Source organism: Syngnathus leptorhynchus, chromosome 11, assembly GCF_054491065.1.
Source record: "Syngnathus leptorhynchus isolate UIUO chromosome 11, UIUO_Slep, whole genome shotgun sequence".
NCBI classification, from domain to species: domain Eukaryota; kingdom Metazoa; phylum Chordata; class Actinopteri; order Syngnathiformes; family Syngnathidae; genus Syngnathus; species Syngnathus leptorhynchus.
In genome coordinates this window covers 4,827,043-4,845,009 of record NC_141205.1, presented here as the reverse complement: position 1 = coordinate 4,845,009, position 17,967 = coordinate 4,827,043, and the positions used below count along the sequence as shown (strand labels likewise).

The 17,967-nt window shown below is 41.9% G+C and overlaps 3 protein-coding genes across 6 annotated transcripts; 1 reads left to right on the top strand and 2 right to left on the bottom strand.

The window, feature by feature from the left end:
• The first annotated feature begins 1,848 nt into the window (after positions 1-1,848).
• msx1a (muscle segment homeobox 1a) lies at positions 1,849-3,956 on the top strand. The gene is made up of 2 exons (XM_085924198.1): positions 1,849-2,419; positions 3,011-3,956. Exons 1-2 carry the CDS (start codon positions 1,978-1,980, stop codon positions 3,427-3,429), a joined length of 861 nt encoding a protein of 286 aa, XP_085780324.1. The 5' UTR covers positions 1,849-1,977; the 3' UTR covers positions 3,430-3,956.
• Positions 3,957-6,129: 2,173 nt separating this feature from the next.
• On the bottom strand, positions 6,130-10,686 carry cytl1 (cytokine like 1). Its single transcript, XM_085924521.1, has 4 exons — positions 9,937-10,686; positions 9,821-9,865; positions 9,010-9,156; positions 6,130-8,924 (listed from the first exon to the last, which is right to left on the bottom strand). Exons 1-4 carry the CDS (start codon positions 10,249-10,251, stop codon positions 8,823-8,825), a joined length of 609 nt encoding a protein of 202 aa, XP_085780647.1. The 5' UTR covers positions 10,252-10,686; the 3' UTR covers positions 6,130-8,822.
• Positions 10,687-10,703: 17 nt separating this feature from the next.
• On the bottom strand, positions 10,704-17,767 carry LOC147048962 (limbin-like). 4 transcript variants are annotated; one of them, XM_085924516.1, is made up of 23 exons: positions 17,309-17,767; positions 17,145-17,214; positions 16,827-17,002; positions 16,696-16,752; positions 16,433-16,619; positions 16,251-16,351; positions 16,110-16,175; positions 15,896-16,030; positions 15,569-15,708; positions 15,099-15,423; positions 14,789-15,028; positions 14,532-14,707; positions 14,275-14,434; positions 13,902-14,078; positions 13,516-13,808; positions 13,192-13,366; positions 12,808-12,960; positions 12,492-12,722; positions 12,190-12,413; positions 12,040-12,127; positions 11,790-11,965; positions 11,433-11,516; positions 10,704-11,265 (listed from the first exon to the last, which is right to left on the bottom strand). In XM_085924516.1, exons 1-23 carry the CDS (start codon positions 17,516-17,518, stop codon positions 10,860-10,862), a joined length of 4,050 nt encoding a protein of 1,349 aa, XP_085780642.1. In that variant the 5' UTR covers positions 17,519-17,767; the 3' UTR covers positions 10,704-10,859. The 4 variants fall into 4 exon arrangements, with proteins under 4 accessions (XP_085780642.1, XP_085780643.1, XP_085780644.1 ...); XM_085924517.1 differs by having other exon boundaries at positions 12,820-12,960; XM_085924518.1 differs by having other exon boundaries at positions 16,827-16,972.
• Positions 17,768-17,967: the final 200 nt, after the last annotated feature.

The following is a 17,967-nucleotide window of genomic DNA, read 5'->3' as shown; positions in this document are numbered from 1 at the left end:
ATTGGGTGTCTTAAAAAAACTGCTCTTTGTGTTGCTATATTGTCATCAAAAGTTGTTTTCAACCTCCCACGCAACATTTAGTCTCACAGGGGGGGGGGGGGGGAATCTATTTTGATCATCAATACAATTAAATTCATCCTCTTATTTTCTATTCCTCCAAGTCATCACATTAATGCATTCTCCTGTTTGTTTTCATACGCGCACGCTCCTTCAGCTTTCACACGGCCGTGGGATCCCACGGACTTCAAAAGGCTGCTCCACGATCCACGTTAGGGGTTTTTATAATAAGCGTTTCCACACATGCGGCCTGCAATATATATTTACCTGCATGCAAACAGGAAATCACCAACAAAGACCAAAGCACTGGAGGTTTTTATGCACGTCGCGTCATCTTTCCCCCGCATTTTATTGCCAGAATGAAGAGACAGTTACGGACATTAATTAGGTATTACGCAGAAGATTGCGCGCATCACTTGGTGCGCAACCATCACGCACACGTCTTTTACGCGCATCGTAGATATATTGCATTATATAATAAGTTATAATAATGTCAGTGTCTCTTGTGTCCCAGTACCCTGACGCCTCTTTAGAAGCGGAGCAAGGAATCTTTTCTTCCTTCACTCTAGGGTTGACACTTCTGTGGCGCGTATTTGAATAGACTCAAATGGCGTGCGATCGGCTGAGAAAAGGCTAATTTTTCAGCCTGAATGGCTCAGTGTCCCTGGGCGTGAGGTGAAGGAAGAGGAGGAGGGGGGAGAAGGAGGAGGAGGAGAAAAGGAGGATGGAGATCAGGAGGAGGAGGCTGCTGCTCTCTCTATTCGACTTGAACGCGTCTCGCTGAGTCGAAGGCTTTGATCAGGCCTGCTGGCGCCTAAAACCAGCATAACTTGTCTGCCCATTAAGGTGACTGACAAATCGTAACAGATTGTTTAGGCTTGGCAATTAGCGAGCACGCAGACGCTTTCCTACAGCCGCTGCGGTTTAGAAGAACCCAGACAAATATTTCCAAACTTGAATTCGACAAAAAATATTTATTTAATGACTTATAATCAGCCAGATCAGAAATTTGACTTATCATGTCTTTTAGTGTATCAATGAGCTCATTGTGTCATGATGTGTTATATATGAAATCTCTTTTGCACTCCCCATCATTTTGAATGGATGTATAGTCAAAGGAAAATAATCTTAGTGATCCTTTAACTCAAGGCCAATAATTAGCACTTAACGACTGCAAAGGTCTGTGTGCTGCAATCCGATTATAGAGCCCTGCAGCTATCATGCTGCAAGGAGCTGGGCCAATTAAAACCGAGGGACAGGAAGCTCTTCTATAGGGCAACAGTCACTCAGCACATTGAGTCACCGCATGTGTTGCATAGCAAGATTGCAAGTCACCATTTCATAAAAATGTTGTCAAACACAGACATACCTTCATGATTGCAAGAAAATTATACATATTACTTGTATACAACTAATATTACACACGATAAACTCACGATGATCCATAATTGATATAATTATCAAATGGATCAAATCCACAAATGCCTGTTAAATCACTTCTGTAATTGTTTTTAATAGTTCCAAGTCAATTTGTGGAACAGATTTACAAAAAATAACTTTTTGATCGCAAGTATGCATCAGCAAGGCTCCCGAGTAACAAAAAGACATTCATGGCCCATTAACGGTTTGTCGTGTTTATTTGAAGTTGCTTCGTGGGGGGAAAAGCATTGTTAATTTCCCCCATTGGACTTTTTTCGTCCAGCCCATATAGTCGGTGATTGGTTGCCTCCCACTCCACGCCTTGTCTTATAGCTCCGCTCTGCACTCAGCTCGCATAAACATGAGGATGTCGACACCTTGACGCACCAACTTCTCTCTTCTCTTTTTTTTTTTGCAAAAAAAGTCACTTAGTAGTTTTTATTCTCTTGTGTTTTCCCACGAGAGACAACACCACAACTCCGCGGCGTCAGTCGGACCTGTATGGCCCCATCGTCGGTGTCGATGTCAGTTTTGGCCGCCGCCACGGGTTTGAAAAGTGAAGTTCTCCCCCAACGCTCGGCGCTCGTCACGAGAGGCGACATGCAGACCAGCCTGAGCCCCGCAGAGGACGCCGGGAAGCCCAAAGTGGCCATCCTGCCCTTCAGCGTGGAGGCTCTGATGGCGGATCGCAAGCCGAGCAGAGACATATCTTCCCCTGATGGCCCATCCGTGGCCGGGACGTCCCAGTCTCTGGGGAAGGGGATTCGGATGGGTCCGTTCGGAGGTCTGGATACTCCCGTGCCTGCTATCCCGATGGGTTCCTCTTTTTCAGTGGGCGACCTCATGAACATGCAGGAGGACGTGTTGATTAAACCCGAGAGTCCAGATAGCCAAGAGAGAAGTTCTTGGATCCAGAGTCCTCGTTTTTCTCCCACACCTCCGCGTAAGTCCGCTTTGTTGTTTCCGGGTCTCGATGCGCTTTTACGCACGGTGTACTCTTAAAAGGACCAGTCTGGGCTTTATGCATGGATAATCGTAACCACGTTTATTTCTATTTGGACCATTTTGTTTATGCAAATGTACTGAAACTTCCCAACGGTGTAGATTTTTGTGTGATTTTGTAATTTTCAGTATCAATAAATAGCTCTACTGTTTACATCCAACTGTACTTTCTGCGTCCATTGTTGCCACTTTTGGCCAGTTGTAACCCATAAAACATTTTGTTTACATCCTTGTTAATGGGTTAAATCATACAATTTGGGTAAAACATCTTTAAATCTAGAATCGACAAATTAATCTATGTGTTGTGTGAATAAACTGGAATTTGACGGGAAGTAGATAGAAGTAATATTCTAATGACAAGAATTTATAGTAAAAATCCCATTTGCAATGAAAAAACATCAGCAATAACAATAACAATAATAATAATAATAATAATAATAATAATAATCTCTGTTGTCAAAAAGGCCATGCATGAACAAGATGAAAATGTCTAGCAAGATTAAAACCTGTTTGCTTCTTTTTGTTTTTCCAGGGAGGCTGAGTCCCCCGGCGTGTCCTCTGAGGAAACACAAGACCAACAGAAAACCTCGGACACCTTTCACAACATCCCAGCTGTTGGCCTTGGAGAGAAAGTTCCGTCAGAAGCAATACCTGTCCATCGCCGAGCGCGCCGAGTTCTCCAGTTCCCTCAGCTTGACAGAGACCCAGGTCAAGATCTGGTTTCAGAACCGGAGAGCCAAAGCCAAGAGATTGCAGGAGGCAGAACTGGAGAAACTGAAAATGGCAGCCAAGCCCATGTTGCCTCCTGCTTTTGGGATTTCCTTCCCGTTAAGTGCGCACGTCCCGGGGTCCTACGCGGGCTCGCACGCCTTCCAGAGGCACTCGCTGCCGGTGTCCCCCGTGGGACTTTACGCTGCCCACGTCGGATACAGCATGTACCACCTAGCCTGATGATGGACAGATGATGGACACCTTTTTTTTTAAATCATGCTCATGGGGTAAGACTCCTCTTTGAAGGAGTTTTTTTTTCCCCCCCCGCAGTGTCTTCTTTCGAGGACCTGATGTCTGATCTCACCAGTAAGTCCTCCCAAAAGATATCTAATCTTGTGCTAATAGTGATGCATCAGATTTTATTCTTATTTTTTCCGAACCATTAAGGAAGACAGGACACACAAGTATGGACACATAATGCAATTGTGCAGCAGGATTGTTGGGCTGCTGCAATACTTTTGTTAAAGCATTTTTGGATTCACATTAATATCCAACTGGACCGGATAACAATGTCAATACTTTTTGTAAATATGAAAAACAACAGCATTTAAAGAAAAGGAAAAAAAAAACAGCACTAGTGTCTGTTGTTGCAATGATTCCCTTCGCAAGGGATCCGTGTCCTGTAAAATAATGTATATTTGGAAAAATATCCTCATTTATATGAATATATTTGTGACATAACTTAATAAATTGTTTATTCTTTTTCATTTCACTTGTCTTAATTGACATTGTTATAACTGCCAAGCAAGAAGAAAAGAATGACGTTGGCAATATTCTTTTAGATTTATCCATGCATGCATACGGATGTTCTTGCACTACCCCCCCCTTTTTTTTTTTTTTTCCACTTTCTCTACTTATGTTCAAGCAATGTCAACTTGTCACATGTTATTTGCAGGAATGTATTGCTACAGCTGTTGCCCATTGCTTTGAGACGACTAACCTAGATTGTGATGGCGCCAGCAGAGTTTAGGGGTGGGGATCATGTGGTGGATGGAGGTGGAGGATTGGGATGGGGGGCGAGGGGTGCACGTTGATGAACCCACTTCAAAACACACTGATAAATATTGGAGCTTTAACTAGCCCTCGTGTGTCATTAGCGTGGGTTAAAGGGGTGTAAAACGAGCCAAATGACAGGCCATTAAGGTGTAGCACATGAGTGTTTAGGCACATTCCTCATGGAGCACCTGAAAAGAAACCTCTGACGGAGTTCTCCAAAAAAGATTGTTGCAAATTACAGAGCGTGCAGTCGCAGTAAAAAAACAACAACTTTTTTTTCTCTCTTTCTCCGCGTGAGGGTTAAAAAGGAGTAAAATAATTGCTTGTAACGAGCGCGGGCGGATGGAGGCTCGGCCCGGCTCCAGAGCGGCTGTAGCTGCAGGCAAGGCGGAACTTTTATCATTCCTAAAATGTCAGCGGAGGACTGGGACACTCTGCTGCGGGGATTTCCTCCTCTGCGCGATGACAATATGCTGCCTTGCAAAGTAGGCTCACGCAACATGAAGTTTGCTTTTTTTTTCTTGAGCAGCTCCAGCAATCGTTATTTTTAAAAATGTTGCATGAAATCTGCTTGTAACTGGTAAAAAAAGAAAAAAGTCACATTTAGATTGTGAGTGAATCATACGGATGAACGCGTCATGTGAAAAGCGGAGAGACGTGACTGGGATGCGCCTTTTCTGCAAAAATCCTTTTGTCTCTTAAGATCTTTTGGGCCCCAGCTAATTTTCCACGACCGATGATGATCTGCTGTTTGGTGCAATTGCTCATTAGATGCAATTTAGCATTCCCCGTGATCTACTGGTGGTTTGGAAATCATTCATGTCTTAATGGCATGCCTGAAAAGCTCCCAGATGTGTTATTTGATGAGTAATCTCACATACTTAATATTGCTTGAAAGTAAGTACAAAGTATACACATACTACATCATTTAGTATTAATTAATATTTATCATATTGTATTTTTTTACTATCGGCCTGAAAATGACAAGCAAAATGCAGAATCATTATTGCAATGTCGTTTTGTTTGGAACAGTCTGACAGGTCAACGTCTTTTTGGTAAAGGACAAAATGAAACCACTTTATTTACTTTTTTCAGTGGTTACTCTAAAATACAGTAATACTAATACTTGTATACTGTTTGCTTTATTGTTATATGCGCGATCGGTTAGAAAGAGGCAGCATATTTTACACGTGAGCTTTATTTTCCTCCATTTGTATTACTTCATATGTATATTCTATTATTGCAATATACAGCTATATAGTTATGGAAGGTAAATACCAATGTTAAGTGATCAAACTAAGGACTTTTTTTAAACTACTGTAGTTCTTTCAGCCGAGTTGAGTTGCAGGTCGCAAATTGGACATTTATAGTTTCTAAATCAAATAAACACACAAACACACACGACCGTTGTTTTGCATTTTGGTGTCAAATGACACGGCTGCAGTTTTCTGTCCTGCATTTCATTATGAAATCTTTCACCTGACACATATGGACTGTATTTGACTACATTTCATTGAAAGGACGATGTTGAATTATTCCGCAGAAAAGGTCAACGAACAGGCTGTTTCGATTTGTCTTTGACAATGTCAGCTCATAAAAAAAATCATATTTCATCTCGACATCTTAAATGACTATAAATACCCCAAATTAAATCTTAGAGGTATGTTTTCATATTTCTCTTTACTGGCAGGCCTGCACTTGAGTCCTGTGATGTCAAAACAAAGCTACTATTAGTAATGGAGTAGCTATCTTATAAATCAGTGTTCAGACATCTGCGAATAAAGACATCAGCACAAATGATGCACATTTCTGAAATATCTTCCAAAAAGCACAGCACAACAGAAAAGCAGCTGTTCCTAACTTTCATTGACAACAGCAATACATCAAGTTATAATGCAGCACTCCAACCAAAATAATTATTTTTAAAATGTATTCAGTGTTTTGTGTATATAATTACAAGATGAATGTTTTCAATAACAAATATTTGCTCTTGGTTTTTCCAATGGTTTCCCATCAGCATTAGGAACTTAAAATGATGAGAATGTTATTCTCTCTATTGCACATAGTGTCTCTAAAATATAAATTAATTTAGGTGTAAATATTGCATCACAATTTCTCTTTTGATTGCTGCTGTATGTTTATTTATTTACAAACAACATTGCCTCACTGGAGGAATGACGAAGGCTTGTTTAACGTCCCTTCACTACTTTTTTTTTTAAGTGCAATAGCCTACAGTGTCCACAAGAGAGCAGTAAAATACTGAAGCGTGAGCAAAACTGACCAATTAGTACATTAATTTCAAAACCTAAATGGGAGTCAGAACACACCACCCTTCTAAATAACATCTTCCAAATAACTCTAAATACTTTTGAGATGCTCTAGTAGGCTTTTCTTGACATTTGTCATTCTATCAGAAGCCTGAAGGAACACTGATTGAAATTTCAAATGGCACATTGCACTTTTCAAATTATGACCAAAGACATACACTATAGCTTAGTTAAACCATGACAAATTTTCACGTGACTGCAAAAACAAACAATGAGTTGTTTATTGTGATAATGGTGGAAAAAGTTTTAAAGTGATCTTGGTCCTATTTTTATAGCACAAAAACTTGGCATTTGAACAGGGGTGTTTTTACAGCCATTGTACTTTTCCCAACCGACGCCATAGTTACAACCATCACCACGGTGAGAATGTTTAAAGACTGTCAGAATTCCAAGTTGATAATAAAATGACTTATAGTCTTAATTTCTCATAATCTGCCCCCAACTGACTGCCTCAAATGAGTAATTACCCACCACATATGACAAAGAATGGAGCTTTATTTTGTTTATTAGTGTGGCATTTTTGAAGCATCTTTATGGTCGACAGGAGGCACAACTTCAGTCCACTCTTCCGGCTTGGGTAAAAGTATAGCCCTGGTATGTGTGGCCACATTGACTGTGCAACATAATTAAAACTCGAGTGCGGCGTTTTCCAAACATCTATTTTAAGGGGAAACATTTTCTTATGTCGACTAATGAGGCAACACGTCTTTTTAAGATGTAATAAAAAGGGCTTAATGTGATGGAAAATTGCCCGAAAGGCCTATAAAGCAGAAGTGAATCACAAAGTGCATCAGTGATGCTTTAATGTAAATAGCTTTCTGATCTGTACTTTACAAGCTCATTTATTTCAACAAAGCAGAGAATGATTACTGTGACCCCCTCCAGGGCAAAGTTTTTATATTTTATGATCCAGCGTTTAACATTTTTGGTGCAGGGTCACAGAACACTAAATTGGGAAATTATCCGGACACCCGCTGACTGAATGTTTTATCCTCGTTTTGCCTTAATGATACAAAACAATGTAAATTCTGCAGCCCTGTAATAATGATGATCAATAAGCACAGCAATTACGTTTTATCGTTGCATTTATTTTCAAACAAGCCTCATGCTGCTCACTAACATTTTGGTGTTGGCAGGGTTCCTTTATTGGAGGAGTTTCCCAGCTTCATGTGGTTAAGAGGTACATTTGAAACCCATTTTGCATTGAGCAACCAACTCGTGTTTTAACAGTGACTTGACTTCAACTCAAGGTTATACAGTATATCAAATATTAACAGAAATAAGAGAAAAATAGATTCTAAAAAATGAGGTAATTAGTTTTTTAAATATAATAATAGGAATCAAATTGAGGTTATATTTATTGTGGCAGATTAGTCCAATAAAGATAACAATATAAAATGTGAAGGAAAAACGTTTTTAATAAACGTCTAAAAAATTAAAAGTGTTTTTACTATTGTTTAAAATTGTTCATGAAGCTGGGAAACTAAATTGCAGTTACGTGGTTTGCAACCTGCAAACTGAGTTAACAAATACTGACAAGCAACGCCACCTTGTGGCAACTAACGGTATTGTAGCTTTTCAAAACTAAACTAATATTGGGTAGCTAAGTAATCAACCACGCTATCATGGTCATACTAAAAAAAATATTCAATTATTTTTTGGAGAGAGGTGTAGAATTAAAACAAGGGCAAAAGAAAAATCGACGAGCTGTACTATAATGTCATGTAATATGACTTATTAGGCGATATTTGAGTAAGAAAAATAAAGTCTTAGCTTGCGGCAGTTTTGTGTTGTTTGAGAGCAAAAATGGGATCAAAGAATTCAGCATTTTTCAAGCAGTGAATTCCACTTTACAAATATCTCCAAAATGTTGTACTTAGTGCTCCTTTCAAGTTGTGTTTAGTCAGAGCAAGGGTTATGGCAACACAGCCAATTTCGCTTAATGACACACAACACTTTGATCAGCAGCGCTAAGTCAACACAGGCAAAGGCGCACTCACAAGCATCTCTTACTGGTTTATTATTTCAAGGTTTGTCTCGGCACGGTTGGCATTCAGCAAATTTCCTGTGGAAAGTTCTGCTGTTTTTTTTTTTCAGGAGAGCAACGATGCATATCCACTAAACACGAGCACGCACGAGTCAGCACAGTGTGCCGCGCTGCTTACGACTGAATACACTACAAGGTGTGGCGTTTATGTACATAACGCTATTTACTTTAGGATGCTTATTGATGCTACATCTTCGTGTTGCTTATCTCTCCTCCTGCAAAAGCTGAAGTCTGTCCTCCGCAAAGTGAGGCCTACTGTGTCCAGTGTCAATGGCCTCGCAGTCCTCTGTGAAAAACACCAAGTCCTGCCAAAAGTAATAAAGACGCAAGGTCACGTCGGACCTGTAAAAAGTGTGTCGGAGTCCGTGCGGAGGTTTGAGATGCTCTCACCCGATAGCAAATTCTTGTGACAATGGTGTACAAGTTCTGGATTTGTCTTTTCAGATACACCATCCTGAGTCGCTCTCTGCAGTACTGGCTGGGATGGTTCACAAGCACGTAGAGGAAGTCACGGAGTTTGGTGGTGATGCAGGCATTCTACAACGATAACGTCAGCGCCGTTAGGCTGCTGTTAAGGCATGCTCACTTGGCCTCGCTTCAAAACACATTCGTGACCACCAAAATATTTTTCTTCTCCTTTTCTTTGTTAGTCACATGACACACCTTCAGTGGTACACGATATTTAAATGAACCAAACTAGGTGACTGTTTTCCAATGACTGTACATATTAGGATAAACCCAGACTTTAGTTTTTTTGGGCCAATTAAAATCTCTCAATATGATTGTGACGTTAATCTGTCATCAATGCATGTGTGCAGCATTATAAGCTTGGCCGCTCTTTTTCTCATGTAGAGTTGGACAGGTCAAGCAAGGCGACCTAGGCAAAATACTTTCAACTTGGCGGGACATACCTTGGGTCAGATCATTTTCATGCTTTTGTCAAAACTTGCAAACAGACAATGTCAATAGCTTCAGTGTGATTCATTCCACTATTTTCTTCCAAAGGACTCCTTTCTTGCCATACTGATTTTTGGAGTCAACTGTTCTGCTTATATGAAATTATAGTCACTGTTTTGAAATATAGTCGTCGGTGACGTCGCAAGAATGGCTGAATACAATAACCACATCACAAAATTGGCAATATTGATTCTGCTTTTAGGTTATGTTTGAAACCTTATTCAAATGCAAATACAAAACTTACATGAACATCAAGGAAAATGGTTGGTAGCGCCGCAGCACACGCTTTCTGCAGGCAAAAACAACAGAAATGAGAAACTCCAAAGAAGGTGACAATGCAACACAGTTAGACGCGCTTACCGTGCGATGAAAAGTGTGGATCTTATCCAGCAGGGTCATAATTTCTTTGCTCAGACTCAGCGACCTGGAGTAACAAGTCGGTGGCGCGCATTCAGACAGACACAGAAAGCTGAGGAGACAGAACACAGCTGCCGATCCGACTCTCATGCTTGCGATGGTTCCGCTCGCTGGTTGCTTTGAATATGTGCGCAACGCTTGTACACTCAGCAGCCAGAACTCCGGTTGCAAAGCGGAGGGCGACTGGCTGCACTTTAAATTGAAGGGGTCGAGGTTGGGAAAAAAAAAAAAAAAATGTGGAGGATGACGTGCGCGCATAGCAACGGCGAGGAGGAAAATATTTGACCGCCGCTTCGGTGTTTTGGAGAGCACAAATGTGAAGTGGTCCAACTTGGAGCGGACACGTGCAACTCGATCTTACATTTGGTGAAAATGTCTAAATTTTGCAAGCATGCCAGTAAACACTATTACGACCCAGGGAATGCAATAATGCATGATTTGTGTTTTAAAAGTGTGGAGAATTTAGTCAGGATTTGCAGACAGGCAGGCACCTTGTGTAAGTTTCACACCCAAACCACAAAACGCCAAATCGGCAAATGTCATACTGGAGCATTTGGCACTTGTCTGTCGTATGGTTCTTTGTAATTTGTTCTTTTAACAAGAGATCTATTTGTAAGGAGTTGGAAAGGATAATCACAATGTTTGAGGATGTGTTACCCATCTGATGTTAATGGTTTTTTTTTTAACATGTCATCACTTTCAATACAAAATTCTTTCATAAAATTGCCAATGTCACATTTTTATTTACACTGTTTATAAAATTGTTTTTTAGAAACATTCCAAATGTATCTTTTAAAGCAGCAAAGTTAATTCAGTCCCAAAATTCTTGGCCAAGACTCCTTATTGTAATATTTATTCTGTGAATGTCAAGTTTGTGGTGTTGGAGCCACACAGCCTTTCTTCAAATTGAGGAAGTTCCTTTTTCTCTTTCTCTTGGTAGAGTTGATACTAATGTGCGATTGAGGTCGATCCCGAAAGACAAACAGCCTTTCCCCGTTGGCCTGGCAGATCACTTCCACATTGGCAGAGGTTGGAATCATGCTTTCTTCTTCTTCTTCTTCTACTGCATTGTGCAGCATTTCACTCCCTTTCTCCATATTGCTTTGATTGGGAGCCTCGTCTTGCTGCAGTGTGTTTTCATTGACGGCTGATTTATACTCTGGTAACTTTTCCTCCGCAAAGCTCTCCTTCCCTTTTTCCCCAAGCAGCAAACGAGAACTGGGAAGAAGTCTTTCCATCAAATCTTGCCTCTTTTCCTGTAGTCCGTGAGATCTGACGTACAAAGGAGTTGCTGTTTGAAAGTCTGTCGGAGAACATTTGCTTACCTCACCCATACATATTTCCTCTTCTAAAAGGATCACGTATGTGGCGTTCATGGCCACCGAGCTGATCGCTGCCCCTGATATTGAGACGTCTTAATCTGGCAGCTGCTTACTCACCTTTCCTTTTCCACACGCGGCGTGTTCAGCATACTTCTATGCACAAGGTCGTCCTTCAGTTTGACAGGAAGACGAAGATTAGGCCTGGTCAGAGAGGCATTAATGTCAGTAATGCGCTGTACTGGAAAAAGCGGACATTCTAAACAACTTTGGAATAGGATAGCGCGAAAAAAGAAAAAGTACTGTACACTATGTACTAGTAGTTGCACATGAGGTATACTTATACCATTTATTCTTGTACTTGTTCAAAAATAGCATTTTTTGGACATAGATTAAAAAGTTATATTCTCGGTTTATATGTAAGGCAGTTCAATTTCAGATTAGTTCAATAGAAATGTTTATGATCCTAATGCTTACCCAGAATGCTCCTGCTCCGTAGAAGAGGAACCAAGATGCTGCTTAGGACAGAGGGCATCAGTGATGGAAAGAAGTTCACTCTCAGGCATCGTGGGGACCAGGAGACGCAGAAGCTCAAGGAGAACCTCAACCGGCATCCGACATTGTTTTACCAGTTCCGATGCGAAAAGCAGCTCCTGAAACATAGAAGTGACGACAACGGATAACAAAAGGTACACATACAGGAAAACTGCTTGAAAAGTGTTTGAACCTGATCACAGTTTGAATAAAGTCTTTTGAGCGCCATTTTTTCTCTGAGATCTTCCATAGTCTGATTGCCAGTAGTCATCTCGTCCAACCTAAAACATGACTTTTAATAAGTTAAAAATTTCAAAATAACTAAGAGTCACGACAGACCTACCTAGCCGTCAACGCGGTGCTGACTTGATGACACTTATTGAACGCCCCCTGGAGGATGGATGACATTCGGCTCTCCAGTTCCAGGCCAAACAGCTCCTCCTGCTTACGGGCTTGCTCTCTCGCATCAGTGTCCTCTGTGTGCGTTCGGGTTGACCAATGAACTGTTTCCAGCTGGTCCAGCTCTCCGTTCTCTTCCTGGAGCTGACGTTCTGCTTCCTCAAGGGCCTGTTGGTTAACCAACTACAATTTAGGGGCGAAAGCAACGCAATCCCACAATTCCAGTTGACATCCAATTCTTCTTACCAGGCAGTGCCTCTTTATACTTTGGGCCATTTCTTGTCTCGCCAGACTCTTCTTGGTCTCTCGAAGGTGATGACTTAGCAGGCCGTGAAGGCTGTACAGTGCTCGGGACGTCTCCAAGACTTTGGCCCTCCTCTCAGCCTTTTGGTAATGCACAGCGGCCATTTGCATTGCTAGGCTGTCGGCCTGAGAACGCAAGTAGTCTTCTCTCTCCTTCCTCATCTCCTCTTCTACCTGCAATTACAGTTCAGCAAGCATGACCTCAAATGACCTCATGATGGTTTTATACTAGATATCAAATTGAAGAACTGCACATTACCTTGTTTCTTACCTTACTTATAACACCGTGATCCATCTCCCTAGCCGTCTCCTCTAACAGTTGGATCTGGTCTTGAAGTTTTTTCTGGAAGTGAACTCGATCGGATGTAGCTTGTGCTTTCTGACTGGCTTTCCCGCTGAAATGTGGCTTTATCTGTAATAAAATAACAAAATGACCACTACGGAGTTTAGAAAGGAATCCAGGCCAGCTGTCACGGTGTGATTAGCAATGAAAACACTCTGTGTGCACTTTTGCTCAGCAAGCTCATAATTGAGTCTGATCACAGTGAGGGGGCAATATTAAAAAAAATAATAATAATTCTCAGCCACTGGGCTTGAGCAGCAAATCACAAAAACAAGTTTATGGTACTTATGATGTGTTCACCATTTGTTGCCCACTGTCCTCCCTCCAAGTTGCGAGGCAGTTGTGGGCCTTTGTTCTGGACACGGCGTGGGGCAGCATGAGGCATCGGTCCATCACAGAGAGACATTTCTGAAATTCAAGTTTCATTGCCAGGCGCTCCTCGCCAGAGAGAGTCAGTTGGGACCAGCACAAGCGTCTGACAAGGACACATATGAGGACAATCAGGAGGCTGGATTTACACTACACTGTGCGGTTCCACAATACTGATAAATAAATAAATGGAAATTTGGCAGTTGGACCAAATCCATCTGCACTGATGCCATATGACAACTTTATCCGACTGACCTGAAGAAATCTCTGCAATGAGCCCTGAGCTCCTTCTGCTCTTGCAGCTCCCTCTCCATGGCTCTGTTCAGGCTCTCCCTGGTGGTACTGAGCGTGTGTAAGGCTGCTTTGCCTTCCTGGTGTAGCATCTCTTGGCCCTGCAGGAGCGCGCTCCCTCCTTGGCCTGCTTCTGGGTCGACTTGCAGCAGTGAGCTCTGCACGCTTGGCGGCAGGATTGTGAGCAGGGCCTGCATTGTGGAAGGCTGAATGGCTTTGACTTCTGCCATGGAGCTCTGGATTACACGCATGGTCACCTTGACGACAGACAGGGGGAGCCAAACAATGCATCGACTGAATGCCCCCTATGTGTGCTTTCTTGGAACAAGTGTGTATCGTATTATTTGTACCTTCCGAATATCAGCTGCCGCCTCCTCGTCCAAATTATTGATGAGCTCAGCAAGCTCCAAGCTACAAGTTGTCAGTAGCTCCTGCCAACACTGCAGATGATGGACTACTTTGATGCTTCCATCTTGATTCTTAGACAGGCCAGATAGGTCCTTCTGTCTCTGCATGTGGACCCTGAGCTGAAGAATGGAGGACACGCTATTTGAGCCACATTATGAGTTGTAGGAAATTTGCATAATTTCATCAGTATACTTTTCAGTATCAAATCAAACTTTGGAAAGAGAGATTTTTCTTTTTTAGCTCTTTTCACCTTAGAGTACAGTATAGAGTCAAATGTAGTAATACGGCAGACAAATAAAAAAAAACGCTCCAAACCATGTCAGAAATGAGCTCCCTCCGCTTCTTGACGAGGCCGCAGCGCATGGCTCTCCTCTCTTGGCTCAAAGCGTCATCTAGTCTCTGCCTCACCATTACAAGATCCTTCTGGGCTTTCTCCTGCAGCTGAGTCAGCTTTTCAGCAGACGCTGTGCTCCCTCTGGTGGAAAATATTCAATATTATGCATTAGCTGGGCACAATCACAATGCAATGCAATTATGAGTCTTAACAGATGGTAATGTCGTAATAGCCCAACCTTCTGATGTGTGTGAACATGCTGTCCAAATTGCTGGAGGTGCTGGCGAAGGTGTCTGAAATCAGACTATTGAGGCTGTGCAAACTGTGTAGCAAGAATTTCCTCTGTGCATGACGTTCAGCTAGTACATAACGCCAGTTGGCAAGGATCACATCCAGAGTTTCCTCCAGAAGATCCTGGACACAGTATTTGCAAAAGATGAAGACAAGACTGACATAAATGTGACCACAAAGTGACCACAGCCGCTGGTTGCTGACCTGACACTCAAAGTAACTGTGATGAAGACTACTGGCAGCGGTCTTATCCAACTCGCCCATCTTTGTGGCTTCATCCAGTTCCTCAGAGAAGATTTTATGAAGCTCCACGCGACGCCATTCGATGATCTCCCTCTGGACTTTTGCAGAGGCTTCTTCGTGGCGGACCAACAACGTGCGCTGCAGGTGAGCCTGGCTCAGTTTGTGTAGCTTCTCCAGCAGAACACTACATTGGAGGAGCTCCTAGTGGAGTCAACATTCAAATGAATTGAACCAAATTGAACCGAAAGCAACGATCTGATCTCATCTCAACCTGTTTTTCGGCATGTTGACACAGCAGCTCAGCTTGGGCCTTCTCTGCAGCTTCCCTTCGATGCTCTGCTTCCATCTCCTCACGGGTCTCCAGGTTACACTTGCCTGCAAGCGCAGCCATGCGAGCGCCTCGTTCCTCCTTCAGCCGACCTTCCATACCAAGCAGCTGGCCATGAAGCACACTGAGAAGTCGCTGCTGGGCTTGGAGGCTGACCTGGCCGCGATGCCGTAGGCCTCCCAAGAGGACAGACAGAACATCCTTGTAGATCTGAATTCGAGTGACCTCCAAGTTGTTGGTGGCGTGCAGCAGTGTGGACATTTCGAGGCTATCACGAGTGACATGTAGAGAAAAAGACAGTCAAGTCAATTGTTCACCACTTTGATCAATAAAACTGACCTCTCATTCACTCGTACTTTTTATGAGAATATTATTTTAGAAAGTGAATACATATAAATGATTCTTCCCCTTACTTCTCCAGCGCCTGGTTCATGTTCTGCGGTTCCTCTAGCACCATGATGTCAACAATCTTATCTTCAAAGGTTGCCTCATCTTTAACAGTCTCAGTTATGTTGCAGTCTGCATACTCTGGGTCTGGATCACTTCTGTTTTTCTGAGGAACAAAAATAAGACAAAAAATATTTTCTTCTTTGATATAAATGATTTTTAATGCAACTGTACAGTGATGACTGGTTGTCATGTTTGTCAAATGTATTTATGTATTTATTTAATTCAAATTTTTTTGTTTCATGCATACAAATATTTTATTCATTTTATGAGCACAGTATGTATGTAGTTACCCTTTGCTGAAGAATGTTTAGTCTAGTTCTTGGACCAATCATGTGAACGGCTAAAAAGCCTAGCAACAGCAGCACCAACGCAACGAAGAACCCAGCAACAAATCCAGCAAAGTGCACACCGTGGTTTGGATAAATCTAAAACAAAACAAAATAACTTTGCATACAAATAATAAATGCAGCAACTTCTGCTTATTTACCATGCAGCACTACTTACCCTGTCTGTGGAATTAACACGCAGTGTCAGATTAGCGGTCAAGGGACCAAACATGCTGACATCATTCTGTGGGGAAAATAACAAGAGAACATTTTATTGCTGTTTGGCAATATTGCAACAAAAAGGCAAACTTGAAGCTACCTGTGATAAGTTAGAGAATGTGAGAAAAGCTGGAAGGTCCACAACTCCACTCTTATGACTTCTTATTTGAGCGGTATAATTGAGAATCGTTTGGGATCCAGCTGAAAAGTTTCAATAAGCTTCAATACTGTTGTAGGGATAAAATACTTTATTTATAGGTATCAACCAACAGTCAGGCATACCAGATAAAGCGTCAATGGTAAACACTTGGTATCCTCTTTCCACAACCCTGCCTTCAGTTTTTAGGGGTACTATCCCAAATATGGAGTCCCGGATGGCCACCTGAGAGAGGTTAGTGCCACCCACTGGGCTCAGGTTGTGAATCAGCAGGAAGAATGTCAACTGTGGCGGGTCCACTTCAGCCAGCACCTTTGGGTGTGGTCACATGGGTTGATGGTCACTTCCAAAAACAGATTATGATACTAAATACATGTAAACAATATACCTGTGCACACTTGTGAAACTTGACCTTAAAAGCTGCTGATGGCGTCAAACTCTGAAACTGCAGAAATCCAAATTATAATGATGTATCGTATTTTGTTTTGAATGGGCAGTAACAGACTAAATATTTATCACCTGAGGAAGACTGTGACCAGGATCGTATCTGGTGAGTGAGCTTCTGCGATCTCGAGGTTGTAAAATGGCTTTCATACGAATCAAGGGTTTGTAGAAGGAATGTGCCCATGGTTCAGGAGAAGCGGACGAAGAAACAGCTCTCTTAGCTGAATATGGGTGATGGAAATCCATTTGACCTTTCATGTCACAGTGCAAGAACATTTTGCTTAACATTAAGATGCTTGACCAATTAAATGTAGGCATAATAGTCTTTCTTTACAATTCCAAACAATTTCCATGTCCATATTTTTTATATTCAGTGAACATTTGTTTACATACAGTGTGTATGCAGCTGCAGTCCTGTTGGATTCCCTTCAAAGTGTTTGCTTTCGATGAAGCTGGAATTGCTCTGCAACATGCAAAACACGCAAATGCATTAGACTCAAATGAAATAGGTGCTCTTAAGACACAAACAGTCTAATATTTGCAAACGGGTTACTCACTGCATATTTGTTGCACGAATTTCTTGTCGGCAGTTTGCAGGAGCAGCATGGATCATGACTTGATCCGTTGCGTGGAAGTTCATTGCGAGCTACGCCTGGTGTCTCACTTTGGATGGCGATGGGACACCAATTTGACGATGGATTCGTCGGAGAAAAACACGATACTTGGAGATTGACTAAAACAGACCATATTGTCACATTTTTCGCCATCAAATGTACCGCACGTATTTGTTTTGGCTGTCACTCGGAAAAGCCGCTCGCCAATGATCGCGTCGGCTCTGCTGCTGAAATGCAATCGGAAAACTCTATCATTTTTAAAACTGGGTAAAACAAATCGTTTATGAATAGAATAAAACTGTCATCAACGTCCACTCTTCTGCGATTCCGTGGACATCTGCTCCGTTTTCCAAATCACTGCTCACCCCAAAAAAACTTTCAAGAGTTTAGACGTGAAGGACAAGTTTTTCAAAACAGTTGATCTCAGCATCTACATCCTGTCGCATTTTGAAATCAAAACGGCATAGTCCGAAATAGTGCGTTCACTAAAACTGAAGGGAATAGATGCCAGCCCACATACAAAAATAAACATTTAATATTTGGATTTGACGTAGTCACACTAAACTGATCCATTAAAGTACTCTCTATTTTCTGACGCGTGA

Bases quoted from the DNA above. Each gene is read 5' to 3' on its own strand.
- msx1a (XM_085924198.1), top strand. From the start codon at position 1,978: ATGGCCCCATCGTCGGTGTCGATGTCAGTTTTGGCCGCCGCCACGGGT. The intron at 2,420-3,010 runs GTAAGTCCGCTT...TTGTTTTTCCAG, and splicing joins TTTTTCTCCCACACCTCCGC to GGAGGCTGAGTCCCCCGGCG.
- cytl1 (XM_085924521.1), bottom strand. From the start codon at position 10,251: ATGCGCGCACGTCATCCTCCACATTTTTTTTTTTTTTTTCCCAACCTC. The intron at 9,866-9,936 runs GTAAGCGCGTCT...TTTTGCCTGCAG, and splicing joins TCCACACTTTTCATCGCACG to AAAGCGTGTGCTGCGGCGCT. The intron at 8,925-9,009 runs GTGAGAGCATCT...TACTTTTGGCAG, and splicing joins TCACAAGAATTTGCTATCGG to GACTTGGTGTTTTTCACAGA.
- LOC147048962 (XM_085924516.1), bottom strand. From the start codon at position 17,518: ATGGCGAAAAATGTGACAATATGGTCTGTTTTAGTCAATCTCCAAGTA. The intron at 16,753-16,826 runs GTGATAAATATT...GGATTTCTGCAG, and splicing joins CTGGTCACAGTCTTCCTCAG to TTTCAGAGTTTGACGCCATC. The intron at 16,352-16,432 runs GTATGCCTGACT...GAAACTTTTCAG, and splicing joins TACCATTGACGCTTTATCTG to CTGGATCCCAAACGATTCTC.